The following is a 26,807-nucleotide window of genomic DNA, read 5'->3' on the forward strand; positions in this document are numbered from 1 at the left end:
TCTGGGAACGGAGAACAATCATCTCAGAATGTTTGAATTGCCAAGGCCTCTGATGATCCGTTCCTCTTCAAGGACCATGACTGCTTAAGACACGTCAGTGCTTAAAAAAACACCACAGGGCCTGGTATTACACAGATTATTTTTTTGCCTATTTGATAAAAGTATTCTGCCAGTGCCTCAATAATATCTACAGAACTGATTTGTCCACGATTGTGGCTAGTTTGATTGTACATAGATTGCGATGACTTCTGAGTTCGACCATGGTATCCTCTAGGTTTAGCCTTTACACATGCCCAATGGTGACACACTTATAACTCATTTCAAACAATGATAAATCACCTTAGTAACCTTTGCCTCAAGGCTCATCAACTCAAAAGTAAGTCTGGTCCAGAGGGTCAATACAACATGTGATCACAGCCCCTGATTTTCAATCAACTTATTGGATCCTAATTACATGATCCAGATAAAAGCCTTGTGTTTCAGTGACATGTGATAAAGATAGCAACAAGTCTATAGATTTCTGGAAATGACTCAATAAGATTAACAGTAAAATAAATCTTAAAGGTTAGCAGGAGATAGCATCCAACATGGTTACCAAAACGTCTCCTCAGAAACCAATGGGTGACCTCACTGAGACTTCGTCCATGTTTAATTCAGGCCATCACTGATGATGTTCTATCAGTTCACACAAAACAAACGTCCGATTGATTGAAAATGGTGATATAACTGACTCTTCTAACATGTTGTCAACACGACTGTCTGGAAGCCTCAACTCCAATCTTGCTCTGAAGCAAAACAGGGCATCGTTTTGTTACATCTCTGCCACCACTTGATGATGGCTCTGCCCCGGTGTTCTTTGGCATCAAAACTCACAATGAAGCTTCTGTCCCTGCAGGCCTCTGTCAAACTGAAAGGCAAGCATGGCCCGCTAACCCTCATTACACTGTGGGTGGCAGCCCTGCGGGACCATTCAATACGTCTGCTGCTGAGTGATTGCCTGTCCATTTTTGAGCGGCATCCTTCTCATCCGCCGTCTCTGACTTCACAGGTCAACATGAGACATCAGCAGTGTCCTCGCCGACATCCACGGACATGATGGGGACACATCGGCTCCATGACCAGGCGGCCACGCTTCCCATGAGCCCCTTTGGTGATTCACTGTGACATGACATCCAGCTCAACATGCAGAGATAACTGCATGCCAATCATAATTATATTGGCAGAAATGCATTAGGGGTGGAACCCTGTGGCGCTGAAAATGCCAACAGGCTGCCTGGTGTCCCCGCTGGCAGCTAGATTACCTTTTTTTGTTTTTGTTGGATCCACTTTCCCTGACCTGGCTTCTCTGCCTCATCTTTAGTTTGTGATTTCCTACATTTTTGTCATTTTTCCACCACCCACGGAGCTCTGTTGATCGAGGAACTGGTATCACTTTCTCTGGAACAATAGACTTCCCCCCGCCAAGAACTGTTGAATGTTTGTGAAAAGAGTGAATCTAGGATGCAACTTCTACTTTCCGAGTCCTGAAGGAACTACCAGCATGCACTGCACGTTAATATTTATGGAGTCTGTTGTAGATCACTTGTTTATTTTTCCCACTTTATCATGAGACTGAGGCAAACTCAAACAGACAGCTAAATATGCTCTTTAATTGAAGACAGAGAACCTCAGCACAATATTGGTTTGATGCTTTTGTAGATATGGCATTTTTAGAGTTTAAAACTTTGATCCCAACAGAAATATTTTAAAAAGATACTGGAAGGATTGCTTCCCTACGGTCCCTAGAGGAACACATTTACAGATCTTGGTGGTCCCTTGACTTTCCCCCAGTGACACCACGAGATGAACATTTATATTTTCTAGTGTAACACCATTTTTCTTTACTAGGTTATGCCCTGACCTTTCCTATGATGGTGCAATAAGATTGACATGTTTGCCTCTTTTGGAACATGTAAATAACTTTGTGAAGGATTGCCGTGGTATCCTGGACATTTTTTGGTTCCTGGAAGACGCCTCCAGTGGACCCTTGACGAACTACAGGGTTTTGCACTTCCGAATTGGCTTTATTTTTCATCATCAGAGGTTGCCGCTTGATCTTACACACTTTGGATCATACTTCACTTTTTTAACTATAGCACCACTATCAATCATCAGATTAGAAGATATACTTGGTTATTCACAAATTAAATTCTGGATAGCTAATGAGTCACAAACTTACTTTAAGTTAGAATTAGCCTACAGCAAAACGGTGTCAACATGCACGCATTCTTGACCTGCTAAAAGTTCCTCTGTCGCTGCAACACTTTTTATCTAGTGTCTCCTTAGTCATAGCTGTCATTTCCATTTGAGCGTGTTTGTGCAGCCTAGAAATAAATAGCATGGAGGCCAAAGTTATCAATTTTCACCTCCCTGTCCAAGGATTGGACGAGTGTGTTCACATGAAAATAACACAAGCATGGAACACGTTTGGGCCTCTGAGCGACACGTAATAAAAATGAAGGAAGGGCCGTCCCTTCAGACTGAACACAGAGCTGAGAACGAACCTAAGAAGGTTTGACTTCACTCTTCTTTTTTAGAAAATGGTTACCCAGTGATTTTTTTTTTTTTAGATAGAATACATTAGATATAGTCCTTATCATTGTTTAAAATATTGCATATTATACCTTTAAACCAATCCCAAAACTCCATATCTTGGACAAAGTCAGATGTAGAGTGTTTTTGTTACATAACTTTTCTTCAAGAAGCGTTCCTCCAAGGACAGTTTGATATCTATATTGACGTCCAGCTATAATGTGTTAGCCCAATAATGGAAAGTGGAAAGAAAAAGACTAATAAGCACAATGTAGCAGTTATTAAACACACTCCATGCGGTCTAAAAGCGGTGATACAGTCTCTTTATATGTGTAAATACTGAGCTGAATAATTGAAAATCTGTATTTATTGTTGCTTCTTTTCAGATATGGTGCGGCTAGCTGATCATCTCCCGGCCTTTCTTTATGAGTTTCATCTCTTTCTGGTCATTGAGTGTGCAGCAGTTCCTCAAGAAGAGAATAAAAGCTCCACATTAAGAAGATGTGTTGGACCCTGGACTGGTGTTTTCCATGATTCTGAAGGCCATAATATCATTGATGCTCTCTCTCTCTCTTAGGACTGTACGTCAGGTGATGGCAGTTATTGTGTGGCTATCGACCTTAAACGCGGTACTTATAGCTGGCTGCTCCAGTTTTGAAATGGACAAACTGAGTTTTCCGATGCATGTGTGCAGGTGAAATGTGAGGTGGAGGAACACCTACTTTCAGAAAATCTTAAAGTCACATCTTTGGAGGGTGTCTCTGTAATTTAAGACCCTGACAAAATGTAATGGATATTTGTTTCTCTTTCTTCCATTGTCTGGTTTGTTATCCTGTCTATAGCGTGGGTTAAATGAATTGGCTGTCAGAGCCGTTTACGGTCTTTCATCAATTAAAAGTAATGCTAGCCTTCCGCCTGATTGTTTTACTTGCACAAGGAAGGTACAATACACATTTATTATCTCTTTCCTTCTTTCGGGGGATTAAGTGGCATTGTTCAGTCGGCTGCGTGTTGAATTAGGGAATGATTAGTCTTATTGTGCTGATGAGGAGCGAGCGAGAGAGAGAGAGAGAGAGAGAGTGGAGGTGAGGTGATGGGAAAAATAGAATACGTGGGCGGATGAATGTTGAATCCCTGCGAAGAACAGCGGTGCATTTGTTCTTTTTGGGGTCGGCTCGTGTTGCACAAAAGACCTCCTGTTGGCCCTGACTACCACTAAAAAGATAATAGACTGCGGCCCCCAAGGTGAGTGTGCGGCACAAAATGTTGCTTTCAAAGAAAATCTTTTTTGCACACTGACACAGAAATGGCAGGAAAGAGAAAGATTATGGACAGCTGAGCACACGGGGGAGAGAAACAGAGGACACACTGAAAGAAGAACAGTCAGTCCCTGAAAGGTTTTTCTGAGGGGTTATAAAAAGTGATAGAATAAAATGTCCAAATTGTCAGTGCAGGAAATCGAGATATTTTTATGTTGAAATGTATTTAGAAGTGAAATTCCATTTTTTATTTTTTTTTTGTAAATCATTTTCCCCTGTCAGTTTTTTGAACCCTTCCAAGCACTTAAGCGCCATGTGTTGGGGCTCTAATAGATTTTTTAAAGTGCTCTATTCTGTCCCCCTAATGGGTAACTGATAAGAAAAAAAATAAAAAAAGAAGCTCAATCCAACTTTGATAGATTCAATTGGCAATGTTTTTTTTTTTTTCGAAACTGCGCAGCACACTGGCGGGTAAATGAAATCAACTGGCAGAGCGAGTTATGGCCATATGAGTGTGCTGCCTTTAATCTATACACACAGTCATAAATGGAAGGCCCCCTGACAGCTGAAAGCAAAGAGACGACATCTGGCAGAAAACTGTAAGTGGGTTGTTCTAACCTGAAATTATTGGCACGGCAGACGTGAGGTTTGCTTTGTCAGGTGGAGCCCACACAGCTCGACACAAGTCCTGTTCACCGGGAGGGGGGCTGAGATGACTCGCCAATACGCCGCACAGAGATTTCTAATAACCGCAGAAAATGTCAGCGATTATAATTTTACTTTTTATTGAGTAATGGCCATTTGGAAGATGTGATTTTTTTCTCGATGAAGTCATTTTTAATCTGACACCGTCATGAAGTGTGGAGGCGGTTGTTAAGTCAGGGTCGTTTTAGAACAAACCGTGAAGGACAGCCATTGATGAAGACTACGAGATGTGAAAGAGGGCGTCTGAAAGGAATCAAGTGGACCCTGACTAAGAAAACATTTTGTCCAACATACAAAAGGGAAAATTCATGTTGATTAAAGGCTTAATGCTAGCGATCTTTATTATGCTCGTATCTTCACACTGCATGTAAATTTACCTGAAATGAGCGTGATCTAGAAACACAGTTAAGCAGTGAGTACAGTATGTTATTCTTCTTTTCTCTAGTCCCTCAATTAAACAACTTTTATACGCGAGGGGAGGAGTCAGCCGACCGTCCAGGCGATGTAAACAAACTGAAGATAGGACTCTGAAAACTCTGAAAACATCACAGACAGTGGGACTCGGGTGTTACACCCATTGTAGACAGTCATGACTCACAGAGTTATTTTCAGAGGATATACTTGATTTCTACATTTAAGTGTGAAAAATCACATATAAAGACTTTAAAATGTGTCGATCAGACAGGTGACAGACTTTTAATCCTATTTATTTGCATCTTATTTCGTATGAATGGAAGTTTTCTTTTGCAACTTTTTCTTGTGTGTGTTTTCTTTTTCACTTATACGAGACAAAATCACCTTTCTCTTATTCACTGACCAGTTTGTTCCAGCAAACAGACGACGATATACATGTTTAGTGCCATTATTTACCCATAAAGTATTTCTATTACCGCGAGCGTGCGCATTAAAAACAATCAGCCGAGATCTGAGGGTGAATCAGCGGGGATAGCTATAATCAGGCCCAGGCCTGTGAGGGCTCCACGCTCCTTGATCTGAGGCAAAGGAGCCATCAATCAGCCTCCAAAGAAAGGTATTCTCTTTAATCCAATCAGATGGCATAATCAAGCACAATGCCTGTGATTTCTGCCAGCCTCGTGAGATTTGTTCCAATTGAGCGGTCTGTCAGAGAGGCTTTGATTGCATTTGGAGCTCTGGCTGATTTCTGAGTCGGGGCATAGAGTGATGTTTTCTATCTGCACCCTTTGGAGATTTATACTCACAATAGCCCCCAGTTCTGCTCCTGAAACAGCCAGATAAAAATTAGCTTATTTCGAAAAGGGGGGCTTAATTTTCAAGTGCTCATGTTCAGCTATTGTCCGTCCCCACTGCTACCCTCAACGCGTTTTAAATACACACACTTATCATTGAAAATCCTGAATCCATAGTTAATCTTTTACAGCTTTTTCTAGCGATGTTTTTTTTGCCTTAGCTTTACCATCATGCCAGCTCAGGTAATATCACGCTGGTAGCATCTGTCACCAAAGTATTTCTAGTCTTCAGTTTTTGGTGGAGAAAAACCAAATCTTTCCCCACAGCATGCTTTTGTGCAACGAGGCTGCTATGAATTCCTGCTGTGAAAGGATTATGGGGAACAAAGCCGTGAATGAACAGTGCCGACAGTCACCAGGTTCGCTCCACCAGAAGTTGCACTGACAAACCAAACAAGCGAGTGACTGGAGCTGAGCTGAGTCTCGGCCTACTATTTCTGCTCTCAGTCCTTACCCCCCCTGACTCACCTACACATCCAAAAGAAAAAGTTGTGGGGGCACATGATGCACAAGACCTGGTGCTGTAGTAAAATATAGTTCATGACTGTGATGCAGGTGGTTGTTTACAATACATGGAGTCTAATTTTACCATGTTACCACGCTATCCAACGTTACAAAGAACTTTTGTGTTTTTATTTGTACATCATGAATATGAACCTGACAAAGGCTGTGCCGAACCAAAAATGTATGAAAAAAGTCAGATTCAAAGCAGAAGCCCACATGCTCACATCAACTAGATTAGACTCACTGTTTAAAGGCTTTCTATGCGATTTTTTTTGATCCAGCAGATGTCGCCCTTGAGCACCAGCATGAAACCAAAACAACTCGCGCTGCATTGTTGTGTTAGCATGCTAATGCTAGCGATCTTTATTATGCTCGTATCTTCACACTGCATGTAAATTTACCTGAAATGAGCGTGATCTAGAAACACAGTTAAGCAGTGAGTACAGTATGTTATTCTTCTTTTCTCTAGTCCCTCAATTAAACAACTTTTATACACGAGGGGAGGAGTCAGCCGCCGTCCGGGCGATGTAAACAAACTGAAGATAGGACTCTGAAAACTCTGAAAACATCACAGACAGTGGGACTCGGGTGTTACACCCATTGTAGACAGTCATGACTCACAGAGTTATTTTCAGAGGATATACTTGATTTCTACATTCAAGTGTGAAAAATCACAGATAAAGCCTTTAAACTAAATATTTTCGTCATCAGTGAACTGAAGAAACATAAGCTGACCAAACATTCCTCCCATCCTGGTTTGATTTGAAACTCCTCCACAATTATTTTTTTCAATTGCAGTTGCTGGAAATGAGAACTTAAACGAGTTGACGTCTTTTCCCGTTAATTTATCCCCTGTTAAATAACGTTGAGGATTTGAAAATGAACCTTCAAAGCATTTCCTAATTGGTAAATGATAACAGACACTAGTCGACCTTAACCCACTGGAGAGTCGAACATGCATATGAATATGTATGTTCCACTGTGGCATGATGATGGTGGACATGTATGGAGTGATTCAAGGCTGTGTTGGGGGGGGTGGGGATGAGGCAGCGCAACATACACACAACACCAAACAAAGAGATAAAAAAAAAAAAAAGAGAGGTTGTGTGAGGGTGGTACTGTACCTGGGTTGCCTTCAAGGTAGGACATGGTGGTGGTGATGGTGGTGGAGGTGGTGGTGGCTGTGGTGGGTATAGGGGTAGTGGTGGGAGCATCTGGATGAGAGGAACAAATACATGACAAACACAAGGGGGGAAACAAATGAGTATAAAAGGCATGGAGATAAATAAAGTCACAGTGGAAACGATGGTATCACAACTTGATATATGACCGGCAGCTCCACGTGTGCCAGAGTTAAAGCTCCTGCTGCAGACTCTCTGATGGATTGGCTATGGCAGCGCATTAAATACAGTACACACACGGCGATGACATCAGCTGGTCTCACGCCGCCTGAGCCTTATCAAAGATCTTGTTGGGATCTCTTTCTCTTTTATGTCTACCCGCAGCCTACACACCGCGACATGAAACGCTGACAATGGGAGCGAGGGCGCGGTTGTTAGAAGTGATTAAACGTCTAATGAGTAACACATGCTGCCGTTGTACTTACGCTGTCATTGTTATGCAGCGAGCTTTTCTTGACAAACAAACGTGTCTGTGCATTCATAATAATCTCCACAGAGAGGAGAACTGAGTTGGTGAGGACGATGGCAATGAGAAAAAAAAAAGGGCATGAAATGTAAAAAAAAAAAAAAAAAATTACAACACATTTAATGAGCGTGCATGAAACAAAAAAAAAATGAAAATGATGTTGAAAAAAAAGATAAACGGATATCAAGCAGGGTTGTTGAGTACACAGGGTTCAGCCAGAGACCATTTTCCCTCCCACAGCTTTTCCCTTTTTACTTCATTAGCCGGGCTAGACTCCCCACACTGACAATGACCAGGGGGAGATATCAAAAGTGACATTTTCCCCGTTGAAGTGGCATGGCCGCGCTGATATGAAGTCACTGACAGCGCTGCTTGCTCAGAGACCTCCCAGTGCTGCTCTGATTGCCTGGGAAAACACTGGAAAAAAAAAAAAAAAAAAAAAAGGTGCCGAGAAAATAAGTAATTTGTGGCTGTTGATAAGGAGGAAGGCTGGTCCACACTTAATGAAATAAGGTGTTATAAGGAGGTGAGGAAAGGAAATGTGTGGGGACAGAGGCGGGGTGGAGAGGGATGTCAAGGAGACTGAAGAGCTGGGGTTTTTTTGCAGTAAGAAGGGCTCTTTTATTTCTGTTTCAATTTGTAGTTAATCAAAATGTCTTCTTTCTTTCAGTGCCTAAAGATTACTTTATGTGTATAAAAAAAAAGAAGATTGCATAAATCATCTGCCATTGAATGATATTTTCTTGGCCTTTTCTTACTTAGCATCAATCAAAATGTGTCTTTCTATTTAAAAAAAATGCCGTATGTTTAACATTGAGTGTTTTTTAAAGGAAGCCAGCATGGAGTCAAATGCTTTTCTTTGCATGATTAAGATTTCACTTATTCTACATGACAGCTAGACTCTGCGAGGAGTGATGAGGTCGGAGTCTAGACACCAAAACACAAACTGTGTTCTGCTGCTGCAATAAACATTTCAAACTATTAGAAACATGAGACTGATTTACCAAAAAAACCCAGAAATGTTAGAAAACAAGGGGAGTGGAACAAGATGCTAAGTAAATGGTAAATGGACTTGAGCTTGTAGATTTATTTTCTAGTCTTCTGACTACTCAGAGAGCTTTTACACCACAGGTCACATCTACACATTCACACACTGATGGTAGAGGCAGATATGTAAAGATTCAATCAGTATTAACTAATCCATTCATACACATTCATACACCGCCTTTAAAGTAGCGGGAGCCATTAGATTTATTAGATTTATCTTTATTGTCATTGCATGATATACAACGGAACTCAGTTGAAGCAATCCTGTTTGCAGCATATAAAATCTAAAATAAAAGATAAGTACACGTACACAAACACAATCCAAGCACATCTCACCCATACCCACATACACATTCATACCCGTAAACATTTGTAAAGAATAATGTAATAAATACTACTAAAATCCATTATTGCACAGAGTCCATTATTGTAGTCCGGGGGTGAGTTCTATCTGTGTGTGTGTGTTTGTAGTGTGGACACATCGGATATGTGGCAGCAGGAGCTGGGGATCAAACCCTCGACCTTAAGAGACGACCGACCTCGACTACTGACTCTAATGAGCCACAGTCGCCCCATAAAGAAGGCGTGTTGTTGACAGCTTATTCCTACTAGGGCAACACATTTGCGACTTAAAAACTATCAAGTACATTTTTTCTTGTTTGAGCAAAATTTTCGAGAAATAAAAAGCTGTTTTGGTGAAAGTGAACTTTGTATTTAGTCCTTTTTTAATAAACCTTCAGAAGCAACAAGGGGGCTTCAGGCTTTTGAGCCGCTGAGTAGAAAAACCCTGAAGGTAACGTGACAGACTTTAACAATCGGTTTGTCAATTTACTGGAGTCTGATGATGAATCATTTGTAAAAGACAACTTTTCTCTGTCAGCACAAACAGACTGGACAGAAGACATGCAGAGGAACAGACTCCATGATGGACTAAGAGTTGATTTTAGTATATAAATAATCTCATCACTGATTGTTTATTATAGCTTTTCATGGTTTTTATTGATTCCTCACTGATGAATAATCCAGTCGTCACAGGAAACGTAGATAGAAAATTGTGCCGTTTCCTCTTTATTAAAGGGAGTGGCGTCGTGATTCATCTGCAGCATTTCCACTAATAATCCACATTACTGTCACTTCATTTCTGAATGTGCACAGTAAATTGAAAATGAACACATCTCTGGGTTACATTACAGAGATAATGAAAGTCGTCCTGCTGTTTGCAATGCCCCTCTCCCCCAAGAGGGTACAGAGGTTGTTGTCATACATAAGTCTTCCCTGAGGGCACGAGTTGTTCATAGTTACCACTCAAATCTGTTCACCATTGTGTGTTTAGAAAATCATCTATTTTTTCTTGCACTTGAGGGAAAAAGTATCAAAAAATTCAAACACAAGGCGTCGAGGACCGCGTAGCCCCCTCAGAACTCCGCCTGAGGCAATTTTAAAAAAAAATGCAAATGAAGGCCTTCAGGTGATCTGGATCTGTATTCAAAACTTTTTTTTTTTCCGATTGTACGATATGTTTTTCATCCATCAACAATTCCGTTCTTTTTTAAAGGCAACCTTGACAATACAAAAGGGCTGCAGAGACCCGCGTTGCAGACAAAAGGCGGGGAGAAAATGATCCGTCGGGAGGGAAGTCGGCTGGCAGATGAAGACCGGGGCTGATGAGTTTTCTCACATGCTTCAGAGCTACAATCCTCCAGCTCGTGGGTGTTGCTGTCTAATTGGTTTTATCCCATCATGAACTGCGAGGGTCCAGCAGATGTTTGGGATCATCCGTGTCAACAACTCATTAAAAAATAAAATAAAAACAAAGATTAAAAATAGAGACATGTGCGATCGTCTGGATGTACGCTGCATTTCCCGCCCCTCCTTCTTCTTCCCAGATAGGGCGCAGTGAATCAAAGAACAGTGGAGCTAATTGACTTTCAAATGTGACAGGCAGAATGTGTTTTTTCCTTCCTGCTGAGTCACTGGACCTTGTTTACCGATGAGGCTTATGAATCAGTGTTTCTGGTCAGAGCGCACAGAGCAGGACAACAGGAAGCTGAGAGACAACCTGACAGGAATCATTCCCGCTGAAGCAGGCGTGTAAAGACGTTTACACGGGGTCGATAATCACACCAAAAAAATACCTCCACCACAGAGTCATCCATGATGGGGATATGTCTATTTATATTAAGATGCACGATATAATGACGATGCTTTGGTTGTAATTGGGGCGGCTGTGGCTCAGTGGTAGAGTCGGTCGTTTCTTAACCAGAAGGTCGAGGGTTCGATCCCCAGCTCCTGCAGCCACATGTCCAATGGGCAAGACACTTAACCCCAAGTTGCTCTCGCTGCTTCATCTGTGCCTTATGAATGTGTATAAATGGGATTAGTGACCTATGATGGACTCTTTACAAAGCAGCCTCTACCATCAGTGTGTGAATGTGTAGGTGTGACCAGCGGTGTAAAGTAGTCAGAAGATTAGAAGAGGGCGATACAAGCTCAAGTCCATTTACCAGTGAAATATAATGGTTTATTGCAGAAGGGTACAGTCGTACAGAAAGGTTTGTTCGTAAAACAAGAGAACGCTCTCATGTGAATGAGCGCAAACATACAGGAGACGAAGTCCTGAACTCAAGTTGTCAACCGTATACTTTGGTTCTAACTGTGTTACACAGTTCAAAGTGTAGTGTAGTAAAAACTCATGTTTCTTCAGCATCTTTGCACTACTCACCACTGCACTATTATCTTCTATTATCCTATTTAGCCTTGTACATCTTAGTCTTTGCTTATTTGTTTATTTTTGTGTTTATTGTTGATACAGTATTTATTATTATACCTTTGTACAAAGAGAGCACAGTTTACCAAAGTAAAATTCCTTGTGTGTTTAAGCATACCTGGCCAATAGAGCTGATTCTGATTCTGATTCTGGTATTTACATTAGTGTGGTTCAAGGCTAGGCATAACAGCAACAGCGCATTTCTGAAAAGTTAAAAGATTTTGAACGCGAAGCGGCTGCTGCAAAGCGCTCTCTCCTCATTGGAAACAATTGAAAAAAGACGCTGTTGCTCGGAAACGCAAGCTGGACACGGGGACTTAGATTTGAGGTAAACAGGCTGTCGGCTTTGGAGTGATTTAACATAATCTACTACATCATGGAGAAAGTCTGCAGGGTATTTTTCACAAAGCTGGGTTATTTCGGCATCTATATGTTGCAGAAACACAAAAACACAACAGGTGGTTCAACTCAAGAGGGATCCCAGAGTGTAATCGTAAATTATACAATTCTGTAACAATTACCTGTGTAGAAAAACCTACTTTTCTGCGACAACTGTGAAGTATTGTTTAAGAAGAATATGTATGTATTTTTTCTGCTGGATAAGTTTGACACAAATATGCATGTGGGATGTTTTAAGCAAAAAATACTTGGTATTTTTCTGCAAGCTCTGCCATGTGAAACTCTGAGTCTAATCAAATGAACAGTGAAATTCAACATCAATGTCACTTTGACTTAATCTTTTCGCTCGGCGGTTTCGAGATGACTGACAGGATCTTAAGTTACATAAAATTGCCCAAAATTACCACCGTAATGCCGTAATGACACACGGCGGAAAAATATCTAAAATATCTGCAGTTCATAAGAGACTGACAGGATTCAAAACACAACCTCTTTGCAGATTTGTTTTGGAGGCAATTTCGTTTCCACTCAAGTGCAATTTTAGCAAAACTAAGAGCGTCTGCAGCTTCAATAGGATGTTTTGGTACACTTTGCACCTTAAAAAGACATGTTGAAAGCCACTTAAAGACCCCAACAACGACTTGTGAAGAAACTCCCATGAGCTGTAATGGCGGAGAAGGGTAAGTAGGAAAACGACTGGGAGCAAGTGGGTCACTAGACATGGTGCTGGTGTGCAATAAAAAGCCAGCGCTGGTAAAGGAGAAGGGAGGAAGGGAACTCAGTTATTGGGTAAGCGGCAGCGGCCTGTAAACAACATAAAACACCTCTGTGCTGGGTCTCACTCCACTGCAAAGGCGAACACCCCGACGCTTGTGTTTTCTTACCCTGTGAAGTCAGAGCGGCGGCGAGAGCTAGAGCAGAACAGACTGCATTGTTTTCTCTGTTAACATTGTTAGTGTCAGCCACTCTCGCAGTGCTCTCCATCACTTAGGGTCACAATACCCGGCAATCAGATGTATTAGAGGAGATGCCGGCCCTGGCTGCATTTGTTCTGGCTGTCAAGCAGGGGGAGTGTTGGGGTGGGCGGAGGCACCTCGTGGACTTTGTCATTCAATTACACGACTCTAATGTACAGTTTGGGAAGTTGTGTTGATATTGTGGCTGGTCTTTTTTATAAACTCTCAAACATGGTGCTATTTGTCAGACTTGGTGGAGGGGACTTTATCATTATTAGGAGTTGGCTTCCCCCTTCCGGCTATGGGTGGATTCATCTTTCCTAAGTAGCCTGGGAGTAAACTTTATGGAACCAAAATGAGTTTCTTTTTTGTGAAACTCTTTAATTCTCTTAAGAAATCTTTCAGTCATTGTACTTCAGTTCCTTTGGTTCTGACCATAAAGGAAAAAGTGGAGGTGGCCCCTTTTAAAAGTGAAGCCAATATGGAGGTGCGTAAAACCTGCATTCTCTCTAATGGCCAGCAGGGGGAGACTCCACCAGTTGCAAAACACGGGTCTGATTATTTTAAGAAATCTTTGAGAAGATGACCCTACTTCTAACATTATTCTTGACTTAGTCTTAACCATTTTAGAATCTCAATCTTCAGTTTCAAGCCTTCTCCGACACACCATGATGTTTGTTGGATTCATAGTGCAGGTTGTTCTATACTGTGTCGCAACCTAGCATTGCCAAGTTGATTTCATTGGTGACCTTTGGACCAGGCAAAAGTGTAGCGATGTATATCCACCAAATATGGTCACTTCTAACTCCAAAAAACAAGACAGCGAAGGCCAAAATGCCCAACACAGGGTTTCTAAATGATTTTTTCTAAAACCAGTGGCTCACTCCACTTACAACAATCAGTCTTTGATCTTGACCAAGGAGTATAAAGACACATTATTACCTGTGAGTTCAGCTCCAGGTTTTTGATCACACACTGTCATTTCACAAACAACCCAGAGATGCATTATTGACAATTCTGAAGAGCGCCATCCTGCATCATCGGCGCTTCATGAACATCCACGGGGAAATCAAACTCTTGAGACAGAGCGTGCTACACTTCTCTTTTGGTCTCCTTCTCGTGTGTTTATTTTAGTGTTTGTGGGAGCTCACACAGAAATAACTAATTGTGAGCATTATGAGTCATAACTCTAACTGGGTTGCATATATTATAAATAGTACTAAACAGACTGAAACACTACACTCAACACTGGAGGATTGTCACTGTGTGGTTGAGAAGTTTCACTAACTTCTTTTATACTATTGCTTATTGCCACGCATTAACAACAATTAATTCCTCTTGGGAATTGTCTTATCATTAAGTGGCAACCTCCGCTGTTGAAAAATGAAGCCAATGCAGAAGTTAAAAAAACTGCAGTTGCTTGAGTGTCCACTTGAGGCTGTCTCCATGAGACCTGGAAGTCACATACGCACCCCATTCTAAAAAAGCCAGTTTTTACAGTAAACGTTAGCATGTTTACAGCCTGGTTTAAAAAATGATTTTGTTCTGATTAGTTATTGTCTTACTCGGCACACACTGTAAAGAGGTTGATTTGTTCATAACTCATCCATTTTGGATTTCGTGAAGGATATGAGTTATCCATAGTAAGGCTTGTTAAGGGCCTTAAAACCCGCCTCAGATCCAGCTCTTAGCCTGTTGTCAGTTTGACTGAAAGTTCGGCTGAGACAGCATTTCCAGCATGGCGACGTCACTCAGGCTTCGACCATTAATGGTTACAGTCTATGGTTTTAATGGGAAACATGTAGGATCTAATAGTACTCTGCTAGGAATTTAATGGGAACTTAAATTACTGTTACAGACATGTGCAAGTAACCACGTTCACTAAATGACTTAGCCTACACATTGCTTTCTTTGTCCACAATCTTCTATTATATATTTACCATCACAAAATCCTGTGGTTGGTTGTCCAAGTTTGCTTGGTAACAGACCAATTTCACGGCATCAGAGGTCTGCTTTGTTTAAACTGTATTAGAGTTCAATCAGAACAATCACACAGGCCCAAAATGACCTTACAAAATAAAACACATCATCTCTACTGAACCCAACACATATCTTATGAAAGCACCATATGAGCACAAAGAAGGCTATTAACTCTACATATATCCCTATTCCTGGTACCTAGGTCCTCGTGGTGGTGGTGGTAGCTTAGTAGCAGGAGGTGTGTGTGTGTGTGTGTGTGTGTGCCATGGTAGATGGGGATCTGGAACATAATGTGAGAAAGAGCGTCTGACAGCTCAGCCACAACATCCTGTCTTCCCATTAGCAAGGCGAAGTTCGGCATGATTTGCTGTTGAATTACAGTAGATATTAGCAGCATGGGGGGCCACGGACACATCAAAGCGATCAAAAGACTGGCTCTGAAAGGATGGAGGCCTTCTGTGGACTTAATGGCCGCTGGTGTTTTTTTTCCTTTTCTTTTTTTGAAGAACAAGGCTTTTAGTTGTCCGCATGTTGCATTATCGTGTTTATCTTTGTCTTTTTCTCGCTGTAGGGGGTTCGGGATTCAGGGGCTGGTGGATAAGAGACCATGGGGTTTTTTTGTTGTGTAGGTCCAGGGAGGATAGACAAACAGAACGCCTGCTAAAATTACCAGGACATTCGTACCTCATGCAAAGATCTGCTTAATGGATGCATGGTGTAAAGAATGGTTTTAATGGTTTATGTTATTGATCAAATGTATGCAAGCTGTAGCTGATACTAAAAACACATTTCTATGCAAAAACTAAAACGTTTGTCTTGCTAAAATGTAATCACTCACCATCCTCAGATGGCGACCAGTTTCCCTTTGACAACAGATAAAGAGGAAGCTGAAATTAAGCTTTTATTACACCAAAGCACTGAGTTCACCATTAGCTTTGAACAAACCCTGGTTCTGATTGCTTTATCCCAGAAACCAAAATATTTTCTGGATTAGGACCATGGTCATTGCCACAACCCTCTGCCATTGACTTTTTTTTCAGCAGGATTATGCAAAACAAAATGACCATGGGAATGGACCATAAGAGATCTCACTAATCTATCCAGACTTAGTGGTGTTTGCAGATCTGCCTGTTACAGTACTCTGGACTATTGGCCTTGGCAAATGTCTGCAATCTCTAATAGCTTTCCCAGTATCTAAAGATGTTAGGAGTGGAAGAAGTGTTCCCTCCAAAGATGTATGCTGTCAAACAGATTCTTAAAGAGATAAAACCAGAAGAATATACACACAGGGAGGCCAACGAGGCACAGCTAGCATAGACTAACAGCTATAATATACCAGGGGGCAGTAAGCTGTTTCCTGATCATCAGCAGTACTTGTGTTGTTTTATTGCACTCATCATTAGCACAGCACCTCTCTCTGCTGTAAATAACATCCATTCAGCTGGTGTCCGTCAGGCACTGAGGGTCCCTTTTTTCCCCTCTACATACAAAAGAAAGCTTTTCACTCCGCTAATTCCCTCTGACAATGGCAGCCAAATAATTTCTCTGCAGGCTCAGGGTGTACCAAAAGTGATAGTAAAGTAATTTTGGCCAGGGAAAATGAGTCCATTAGACAGTAATGCCCTGCTCAGGGAGAAAATGTTATTGGTATCAACATTGTGAAAGCATGCTAAGATAATGTGCATGAGGATGACAGAATGACTTCGAAAATGGGAAGCCTACACCGACAGGAAGCCAAAGAAACACAGAAATCTGGTAGTCAAAGGAACAGGGAGAGTACAGTCATCCCTTGACCCACTGTCAGGGTTATATCTGTAGCGCTCTATGCAAAAGACTTTAAAGAAAAAACTGCTTTACACTATGCTGAATGACAGATATTAGCAGTGCATCATTAAAGTTTCCTAATATGAAGTCTTAAGTTAAAGGAAGAATGTGCGACTTTTTGATCCAGTAGATGTCGCCCTTGAGCACCAGCATGAAACCAAAACAAACTGCTGTTAGGCGACGCCTCGGCTCTCCTCCAGCGACACACCTCCAACCCCTCTCTCCTCGCATTTACACAAAGGAGTTATAAAATGGAACGCACCATAATTAAGCACAATTAAAGTCTTTATATGTGATTTTTCACACTTAAATATAATATAAATCAAGTATATCCTCTGAAAATAACTCTGTGAGTCATGACTGTCTACAATGGGTGTAACACCCGAGTCCCACTGTCTGTGATGTTTTCAGAGTTTTCAGAGTCCTATCTTCAGTTTGTTTACATCGCCGGGACGGCCGGCTGACTCCTCCCCTCGCGTATAAAAGTTGTTTAATTGAGGGACTAGAGAAAAGAAGAATAACATACTGTACTCACTGCTTAACTGTGTTTCTAGATCACGCTCATTTCAGGTAAATTTACATGCAGTGTGAAGATACGAGCATAATAAAGATCGCTAGCATTAGCATGCTAACACAACAATGCAGAGCGAGTTGTTTTGGTTTCATGCTGGTGCTCAAGGGCGACATAAATTGTTCTTGGCTCGAGCTGCAATTGCCTGTAGCCTGAATTGTTGAGTTAGCATGCTAATGTTAGCACGCTTTAGTTAGCTCGTAGCTTCACATTGCATGTAAATTTATGATCTAAAAATGCTTACTTGACATTCAAATAAGCAGTGAGTACAGTATGTTATTCTTCTTTTCTGGTCTTAAACAGCTTTTAAACGGGAATGAGCCACGTACATAAACAGAATGTAAATGCAGCTCGGACAACATCACAGCCAGCGGGACTCACACTTTTCACTCATTGTAGACAGTCATGACTCAGAGAGACATTTACGGAGGATAAACTTGATAGCTGCTATATTTATGTGTACAATGTCGCAAATTCTTCCTTTTAAGAGTGTTGGCAAATTGACATTTCTTGACATGACTTTTCTTGACTTTCTTTAGAGTGAATTAAAACCATTACTCAGCCTTGAAATCCCTCTATTAGAAGACAATCCAGAAACTGGATGGAGCTGATGGAGTCAGGTTAGCTTTAAGAACTAATCCACCACACTGTACACATTTTTATTTCACTTTACTCAACATTTACTTAGACAGGTAATCCTTTGAGACACGGGGTCTGGTTCTCAAGAGGGATGAGAAAACAGCGCAGCATTTCCGGAGTTATGATTTTTTCTCTCTCTCTCTCTCTCTCACAGTCCCTCATCACCAGCTACCTTCACTGTGTGAACAGCAAACTTAGTTTAAAACCTGGCTCGGTCTCTATGGGCTGCTAGCAGGGATTTTAGAAATGCTGAGGTCACAAGCTCAAATTGCCCATTCCAAACCCCTTAAGGAGTTTTCCACAGTGAAAAAGCAAACATTTTCAGTTATTTTTAAGCCTATTTTATTATTTAATTGAACTGTTCAATTATATATTTCTGTATATGTGTTATTCTTTCCAGTCTAAATGTTGTTTTCAAGGCCTTCTCCACTCTGCTGGGATAAAAGCCAACCCCTCTATTGTATTTTAATTTAACATCTTTCGCCAAGAGTAGTCAGAAACCTCTTTAAAATCCACCGTGGGAAATGTCTTTGTTAATGCAGAATGTAAACTCCTCTTCAGGTCATTAAAATAAGCAATGGATACCAAGGGAGAGAGAGGGAGAGAGAGAGAGACAGAAGAGGAGTAGAAACAACGATGAGGACATGACCTCGTTGTCCCTGCCGTTCCGAGGAAATGGTACAGCCTTTAAGAAATGTGAAGGAGCTGCTTTGGTGTGGGTGTGTTGCTACGGGCACCAGTGAGGAGATGAAATACAATCCAGTTTGAGTTATAGTGATAATGAGTTTGCATGCTTATCAGAGGTCAAAACACTTTGCCGCTTCAGGACTACTTGTTATTTTTTTCTTTTTCAGGATCCAGGTGCAGGGCAGAAAGTTCAGTCAGGTGGAGCGGCTGTGGCGACATTGACTTTCTCCACACTGCAGTTTGAAGCATTAAAGGGTATTAAAACACAGCTCGTGTTTAAAGTCTGTGCATATCTGTGCGGTAATTGTAAGTGTAATGACCTTCGTCTATGCTACAGGTGTTAGCGATTAGCTCCAAAATATGTGAATGATTTTGGTGTTTTTGCTCATGAAATATATTTTTAAAAAGCTTGGTGTTTAGTTAGCAGTGATTGAAATTCATTTAATTTAAGGTTAGGACAAAAGTCAATATGGTGGACGGGAAAACTCTTTTGAACGTCCTTAAAAAGCGTATTGTGTAAATTAAGAGGGTTAAATATTACATGTTGTGATTTAATGCTGAAATATATCAAATATTAATGAGAAAAAACAACAAGTAGGTTAAAAAAAAAGGAAGGAAGATAGAGATAGAAAGAGAGTGTTAAGACGTGCATACCATAGACGTAGAGGATGTAGTCGTCGAAAGACTCCCCCACTGAGTTGGAGGCCACACAGCGGTAGGTCCCGTTGTAGGATTTGTTTAGATTTTCAATGTACAGATCGCCGCCGGTGATGACAGCATGGGAGGGCACGTCGTCGTCCACCTTGACCCAGTTTACCTGCTGTGGCCTGAAATTAAAAACAGCAGAGAACCAGTAAGTATCCCACTGAGAGACAGATAAACATCCGACGATGAGATTGTGAGAGGGAAAAGTACAGATGATGAGTTTACTTTGGGTAACAAAAGTCGAATGTAAGTCGTCCTGGGAGCTTTAATGTTCATTTCACAACACTGCAGAGCATATATCCTCACACTGATGATGTTTGTGGCTCCATTGAAATCCAAGCTCTCCTGCTACATTGGTAGTAAGGTTTAGAGTACATGAGGTTTGTCGTACATATATGTATGTCTTTAGCTGAAGAGAGACAGGAAACAAATTTCCCTTTCCGTCAAGAGTCTGGTGTTTTTGTTCATTTGTTTTGGGACTGGTAAATTTGTTTTATAAAATATAAATGTGTTTTTTCCTCGGTGAAAATGTTTTGGTTTTGTAATTTTGTTTCATGAAATGTAAAAATGTTTTTGAAAATGCTAATTTGTCTCAAATTTTGCAAACGTGTTTCACACTGTAATTTTGCTTTGCACTTCCCAGCCACCGCACTGTAGCCTCTGTACATGGGGCACGCAACATAACCGCTAGGCTACCTACGCTCCCAGGTTTGTCATATTTTAAACTTGATTAAAAAACCTCTCCATCCCGTGCTTTAGATGCTATTATCTCTTAATTCTAACCCTTTATTCTGTCAGACGAGTTTCCATCTGAAAGTTCTTGTTTGGATTTCACTTCTTTATAAATCAAATATTCATGGAAACCAGAAGCAGACATTCACCCACACATTGTATTTAACTCTGCAGCTGTTTTCCTGTGATGAGTAATTTAGCACCAACTGGGGATTTTTCTGCTTGTTTTCTAGAGATCTTGACTTTTTTTTTTTTTTTACATCTTTATCAACTTTCGACTTTATTTGTCCCGAAGGGCAGATTGGTTTCACAGCAAGGCATCACAGGACAGAAATAAAACAAAAAGACAAAAGCCTCCTCACCCCCTGAAAGCCACCACTCGTGGGGGGCTCGTAACCCAATTTTAGAGCCACTGCTGTTAGGTCTGAGAACATGCGTAGCAAATTTCATTGTGTTACAGTAATACTTATCTTGCCTATGACACGGAGGATTTAAATTCCATGGACATCTCGACAATGCTCTTTGTTAAAGTCTTTCATGGACCTTAGAGTTGAATTAATTGTATTATACTGTGAAATGTAGCTTTAGAGGGTGAAAAAAATCCATTACATTTATCATACTGACAGTTTTATCCAACGCCATAATGAGTCATAGGTTAGGTTAGATTCATCAATATTTTTGGGTCTGAAGTTTTCCTACATGAACACTGAGGCTAAATGTTAAACAATGTTTGTACATCAAAGTGTGCTATGTATATCCAATGTCCTGCTCAGTGCAATCTCCTGGTACAGTACATAGCAGGCGACCTAAACGCCTCCCACCATCAATACCTGATCTCTTGCATCTTGTCTGCTGGCCTTTCAAAATCCGTCTCTGGCCCCGCCCACGCTCACTCCGCTCTTCTGTTGCAGCCAACATATCACACAACAGTGTTTTTCAGAAACCACTTTTTTTTTTCTTTTTCTGGGACTACTCTGAACATCACAATATGTTGTTTTTTGCACATTACCTTCTTCTTTGTGACCCCCGCTCTGCTGCCTCCCTGGAGACCGGGCTGTAAGACTTCATCTGACAACTGAGACCCCGAGGCTTGAGCCACCAAACACAAACTTTTCAAAGAGTGAAACAGTCGTATTCTTTTATCTGGATTTGAGTTTCTCTTTTACTGTTCATACAATGTGTTTAGCAGTTCGACTCATTTTATATCTGAGCATTTTTCAACCTCTAAGAACAAAACAACAACAATAAATCGAACAAAAAAAGGGGCCATTTCCATTACGCATCTTTTAGAGATTTATTACTTAACGAGCTGTTCCCACTTTAAGGAACAATTCTCAAAAATGATTTTCTTTTAATTAATTTTCTAGCGACTGTTTTACCAGAACAAAGGCTAATGAAAGGGAGCCAGGAAATTAAAAACAACAAATAAAGCCGAAAGAAAACCCACTAATGTTGCAGCAGCTTTGTCCTCGAATTGCAGCCTTTTCCACGCTCGTACACTTCTGAGTGTTTCTGTGTAGGTGGGCGCCTACCAAAGCGTCTGCATTTGTTCTCTTTTCTACCTTGACTGAGGTTTATAGCAGGGTGACAGATTCCATTTTTATGACAATGAGCTCAGAGCTCTCAGAGCCACCGAGGGTGAGGAGAAAAGAAAGAGACAAAACACCTCTATTTTGTTGCCGCGACTTCCAATGGCCGCTGCCAGCGACTGTTATTTCCCCCGAGCGTGTGCTGATGGTCTCTCTTGTTGCGCGCTTTGTTGTGCTGTTTTAACTTGTTTCCCTCCATTTGAAAACATCTGGTGTGGAGGGAGCACCACAAATGGAAGAAGGGGGAACAAAATAGGAGGGCGAAAAAATCCGGGGAAAAGAAAAATATGAAAAAGCAGTTGGAGCTCCATGGCGAGAGCAAAACAAACACACTATGGTGCATTAGATGGCTGTGGTGGACAACTTTCAACAGAGAGTGCCGTGTCTATTACAAGAGTTCTCCACATGAAATGGATGTGAATAAAGGAGAAATATAAAAAAATAAAAGTCTTTTTCCTATGATGGAATGAGAGTCAGGACCCAGAAAAAAAGTCGTTTCTATAGGTGGATGGGATGTTCTGAGAAAGGGAAAAGTGTAACCGGAGAGGGAAGATAGACAGCGATAGACCGTAGAGGTAAGAAGCGGCTGCAAGGAGAGAGGAAGGGCAGGCGTGTAGAATACAAATGGCTGCCTGCAGCCACGGCCCCCCCCCCCCGTGCTATCTGCTGGTAATGACTGCACAACTCTCAACAGCTCTAATGAAAATGACTTCCAATTCTCGGCTCACTGTATTGATTGTGTTTTCATCTTTATAAAATGAATACGGGTCGTGAGCTTGTCTCTATGCCAAGTATGAAAACTGCAGGGGGGCTGGAGGGGAAAGGCAGTGTTTACGTAGGACATACTGTTTGGGTCTCTGTCTCTGTGTGTGTGTGTGTGTGTGTGTGTGTGTGTGTGTGTGTGTGGGTGTTCTTGTTCTTCTACCTTTCAGAGAATCAATCTTTAGACCCTCAGAATAAGAGTAGTTCCGGCAGTTTGATTGATCCTGACTGATTTAGGGTTTTGCTATTGAAGATTTTCCCTAAAAATCTGCAGCTTTTCAGACCAAAATAAATTCATCCCTTCATCCCTCCGCTCCTTCTCTCCCCTCCTGCCTTCATCCCGTTTCCGCAAGCAAGTGTCTGTGAGACGGAGAAAAGCGGCAGAGAAGTGCTGATAGACATCTGAAAACTAGCTTCTGCGATCAAGTTCAAGTGACAATATGCATCTCACTGGTTGATCTGGTTGTCATCTATTTGTTTTTTTGGATTAAAGGAAATCTGTTTCTTTGACTTGGAAAGTCTGCTCCGACTTCACAGCGCCATTGTTGCCACTGGAAACAACGTCCCTGAGTGGGCGAGGCCGTCTCTATTCCCCCATGTGGTGGCAGGGCTAACTGTTGGAAGAGGAAGGGGTTTCTTCGGAAAGAGAAAATCATGCAGGAAATATTTTTGAGCCTCTGAGTGACATATCAAAAAGCTGTATATTGGGACTGGGTGCATGGTAGGAAGGCTGCAAACACAGAGATAAGAACAACAAACCTAGAGGGAGTTTAACTTCAGTCTGTTTTTTTTTTCTTCCAGGTTTTTGCTAAATTAATGTAAAGAATGTAAAATATTACACCTCATCCACAGCTCAGTGTTGAAACTATAATGAAATGTGCACAGAGCTGGCTGCATACACAAAGAAGAGGCTGCTTGTAGGTTGTTGGGCATAAAGGAAAGGACTACACTGGGATCTGCAGAGGGTGTCGATAATTGATAGCATGATCTACATTATCACAACAATATGTTCACTTAAGCTTCCCCTGGCTCTGACAAATCTTTCATATACTTCAGCACTCTCCAGATCTAACTAAGGTTCAGTTTCAACAGCATCCGCCTCTCATTATTAACTCTAACAGTCCTATTATTCCCCTCAACAGAATATTTTGAAGACAAACTTTTACTTTACTTTAAAAAAGTCCAAACAGACCCGATAGCCCTGGAAAGCTTCTTCGCCGACGGCAGCAGCTGTATTTAACTCGCATTCACAACATTTAGAATGGACAGCTACCCAGCTTTCCAACAGCTACCCATTTCCAAGGCCGAAAAAAGTATCAAACTATGAAAAAGTATTGTATCCCACTAGTGCAACACAATCCAATTCTCTCCATTCATGTGCTCAGAATGGCATAAAAAAAATCACATTTTGCCAAAAATGAATAGGTTTACAGAATCTCTTTGTCACTGACACAAAACACAGTATGTGTTTGTCATTGGTAAGATAAGCACTTAAAACTGAGCTTTAAAAAATATATATTTTGTCACTGTAGAAGTGATTTGAAAAGTGTCTATGGATGCTTTGATACTTTTTCCAATGAAACAGGATTGCCATTGAAATCAATCGCAAACAGCTGTGAATCAAAGCTTACTTTGGTTGTCTTTGTCCGTCTAAAGGATGTTAAACATTAACCCCTTACAAGCCTAAAGATGAGTTCCAAACTCACATTGGGATTGAATGAAGTCGTCCAATTCCTTTCAGAAAAAGCCACAGTTTAATTTTTCCTGCTCAGACAAAGACCTGCAGTACTGTCGTATACCTGCAAGTCAGTCACATAATTGTCTGATGCAATATTCATAACTCCATCTTCATCTACTGATTATTTTGTTCTGTTCAAATTTGAACTAGCTTGTCAACAACCAATTATGATTAATTCCAACAGCACCAACTGCATTGGTGTTTGGATAGTTCGGCAGGTCTGTTGCCTGAAGCTTTCGTTCCAAGACTCATCCCAGAGTGCCCTATTTGCTTCATTTGCACTCCATTACACCTATTATTACAAAAACCTGTCATATAAACTTGACAACAATTTGGTTCACGGATTATACATGTTGAATTCCAGCCCGATGAGTTTCAAACACAAGCTGCCTGATGCTATAGCCTGGCATTTCACAGCACTGATAAAGAAATACAGAGAGAGGTCACAGTAAGTTCAATTTGAAATTACAGCAGAATGACTTGGGGACTGTTCCCTGCGCTCAGCTCGGTGTTCCAAAAACAATCTTTTAACTTTAATTACTAAATTGACTTTGACTGTGCACATCCAGTGCCTCAAGTCCATCAACATACTAAATTGTTCTCACAAAATCTCCCCGGATACCTTCAGAAAATTAGCACTCATCACCAAAAGAAAAAAATGTATATACCCCGTCTATTCAGCTCTCTTCCTGTTAGATATTAGGCCCCACTCTGCTCTCTATCGCTCCTTTCTGCTCCATCTTCTGCCTAGAAAGGAGTGCTAATTAAGTACCTGCTCAAATTATCACACAGTTATTCCGATGTGTTTCATAATTACAGGCTAGTTTCAAATCTCTCCTTTGAACGACATAAAAAATGGAACAGCAGCCATTCAATTAGGTGATGATGTATCCAGCAGTGGTCATTTAGAAGTATATGGCCTCAGGTCCCTTTGTAAGATTAAGACAAGCTACCTCTTTTCCATCAGATATACTCCCACCCTGTATTAGAAGAGATTTACACTCACAGTGAGAAGTCTGGCTGCACAGCCACTCGGTTAGCACAAGCATGTCTCACACCTGTCAACTTCATGTCCTATATTTGGCTTCTTTATTAATAGTAAAAATTCCTCAAGCCAACTTTCATCCCTATTTTGAATAAATATCATGCCCATCATGTTTGAAGTTGTTTAGCCCACAAGGCATTGATTCAGTCACATTTTCCATTTTGACTAGGGATAAATTGACCATAACACTCGGGTGGGAGCACCAATACTTATCTAGCTACAGGAGGACTCCTGAGTATCTACAGTAGATTCTGGGCAAGACTCTTTTTAAATAGTAATGTGATTTGTGAGATACCAGGATAGTTATTTGAATGATATTATGTTATACAGTTCACTGACTTAACAAGCACCAAAATATAAATTGTAATCAAAAGAGGACCAAGGGTTGATCCCTGAGGGACTCCAGAGACTACTCAGAGATGAACAACTTTTTAAATTGTTCTCAAATATATAAACACTGAAGAAAATTAAATACATATAGGAGGTGGGCTTTTAACTTATTGTACTATATGGCACATCTTGTTGCCAGGCAACAAGTGATGACAGGAGGAGTTGTTGATTTGTGATCGAAAATAAAAGAGGGCTTGACCAGGAGTTAACATTAGGTTGAATTAACTACAGTCTTGAATACATAGTTTGTTGTTTTATGAAAGCCTAGAATACTTTTTTAAGGTTCTGTGCACTCTAACTCAACTAAACAATAAAAATAAATGACATTTTTTTCTCCAAAAGCTTTAGCACGTCACAAAATAAATACGCTAAGAGCAGCTGCTATTTTTATTCATTTAAATGCTTCCTGTTAAAACGAGTAACTTCTGAACCTTTTTCAGTTGAGCTAGAATAATTCAGCCCAGACATTATGAAGAGGAACAGCTCATAACAGGGAGGGAAGCTTTTTTACAACCATGTCAAGATTGACTAACCATTGTGCTGAACGATTACACTGCACTCCAGCATTCTTACTTAAACTTCCCTAAATTGAGCTGTTATTTTCTCTCTGCTTTTCATGTATTTTCTTTGATTTCAAGGTCTAATAGGAATTATTCACAGCAAATAAAGGTAAAGTGTAGTTCATGAATAGTAGAGCAGCCAAAACGGAAATTACAGTGAAATGGGCTGCACTTGTTTAGTGCTTTGCTAATTTTACTTTGAAAGTGTTTTACCATGCTGGCTTGTCCATTTGGAGAAACCTAAAGTTCTGTGTGTCTGTCAAAGACATTATGGTGGTCCATCCTCTTAGAACTCCTATGGTAATAAAATACTACACTATGATCCATCCATCCATTTTCTTTCACTTATCTGAGGTCGGGTCGCACTGGCAACAAGCGAAGCAAGCTCACAAACCCAGAAGGTTTGGGTTGAGTTGCGATATAACACCCTCCTAATATTCTGGTTTGCATTTACACATCGAT

General features: G+C 40.9%; 1 protein-coding gene across 6 annotated transcripts in view; it reads right to left on the reverse strand.

The window, feature by feature from the left end:
* cadm1a (cell adhesion molecule 1a) overlaps window positions 1-26,807 on the reverse strand; it is a 409,768-nt gene that overhangs the window by 37,342 nt on the left and 345,619 nt on the right. For 4 of the 6 annotated variants that reach the window (XR_009675868.1, XR_009675866.1, XR_009675867.1 and 1 more), the window contains 2 exons: window positions 19,479-19,651; window positions 7,432-7,521 (listed from right to left, as the gene is read on the reverse strand). Coding sequence is in view for 1 of the 6 variants with exons in the window: in XM_061056398.1 (XP_060912381.1) it covers window positions 7,432-7,521; window positions 19,479-19,651 (263 nt within the window). In the remaining 5 variants the exon portion in view is untranslated. The remainder of the gene's footprint in view (window positions 1-7,431; window positions 7,522-19,478; window positions 19,652-26,807) is intronic. The other 2 variants (XR_009675870.1, XR_009675869.1) reach the window with 1 other exon arrangement.

This window comes from Labrus mixtus, chromosome 14 (genome assembly GCF_963584025.1).
Source record: "Labrus mixtus chromosome 14, fLabMix1.1, whole genome shotgun sequence".
Taxonomy (NCBI): domain Eukaryota; kingdom Metazoa; phylum Chordata; class Actinopteri; order Labriformes; family Labridae; genus Labrus; species Labrus mixtus.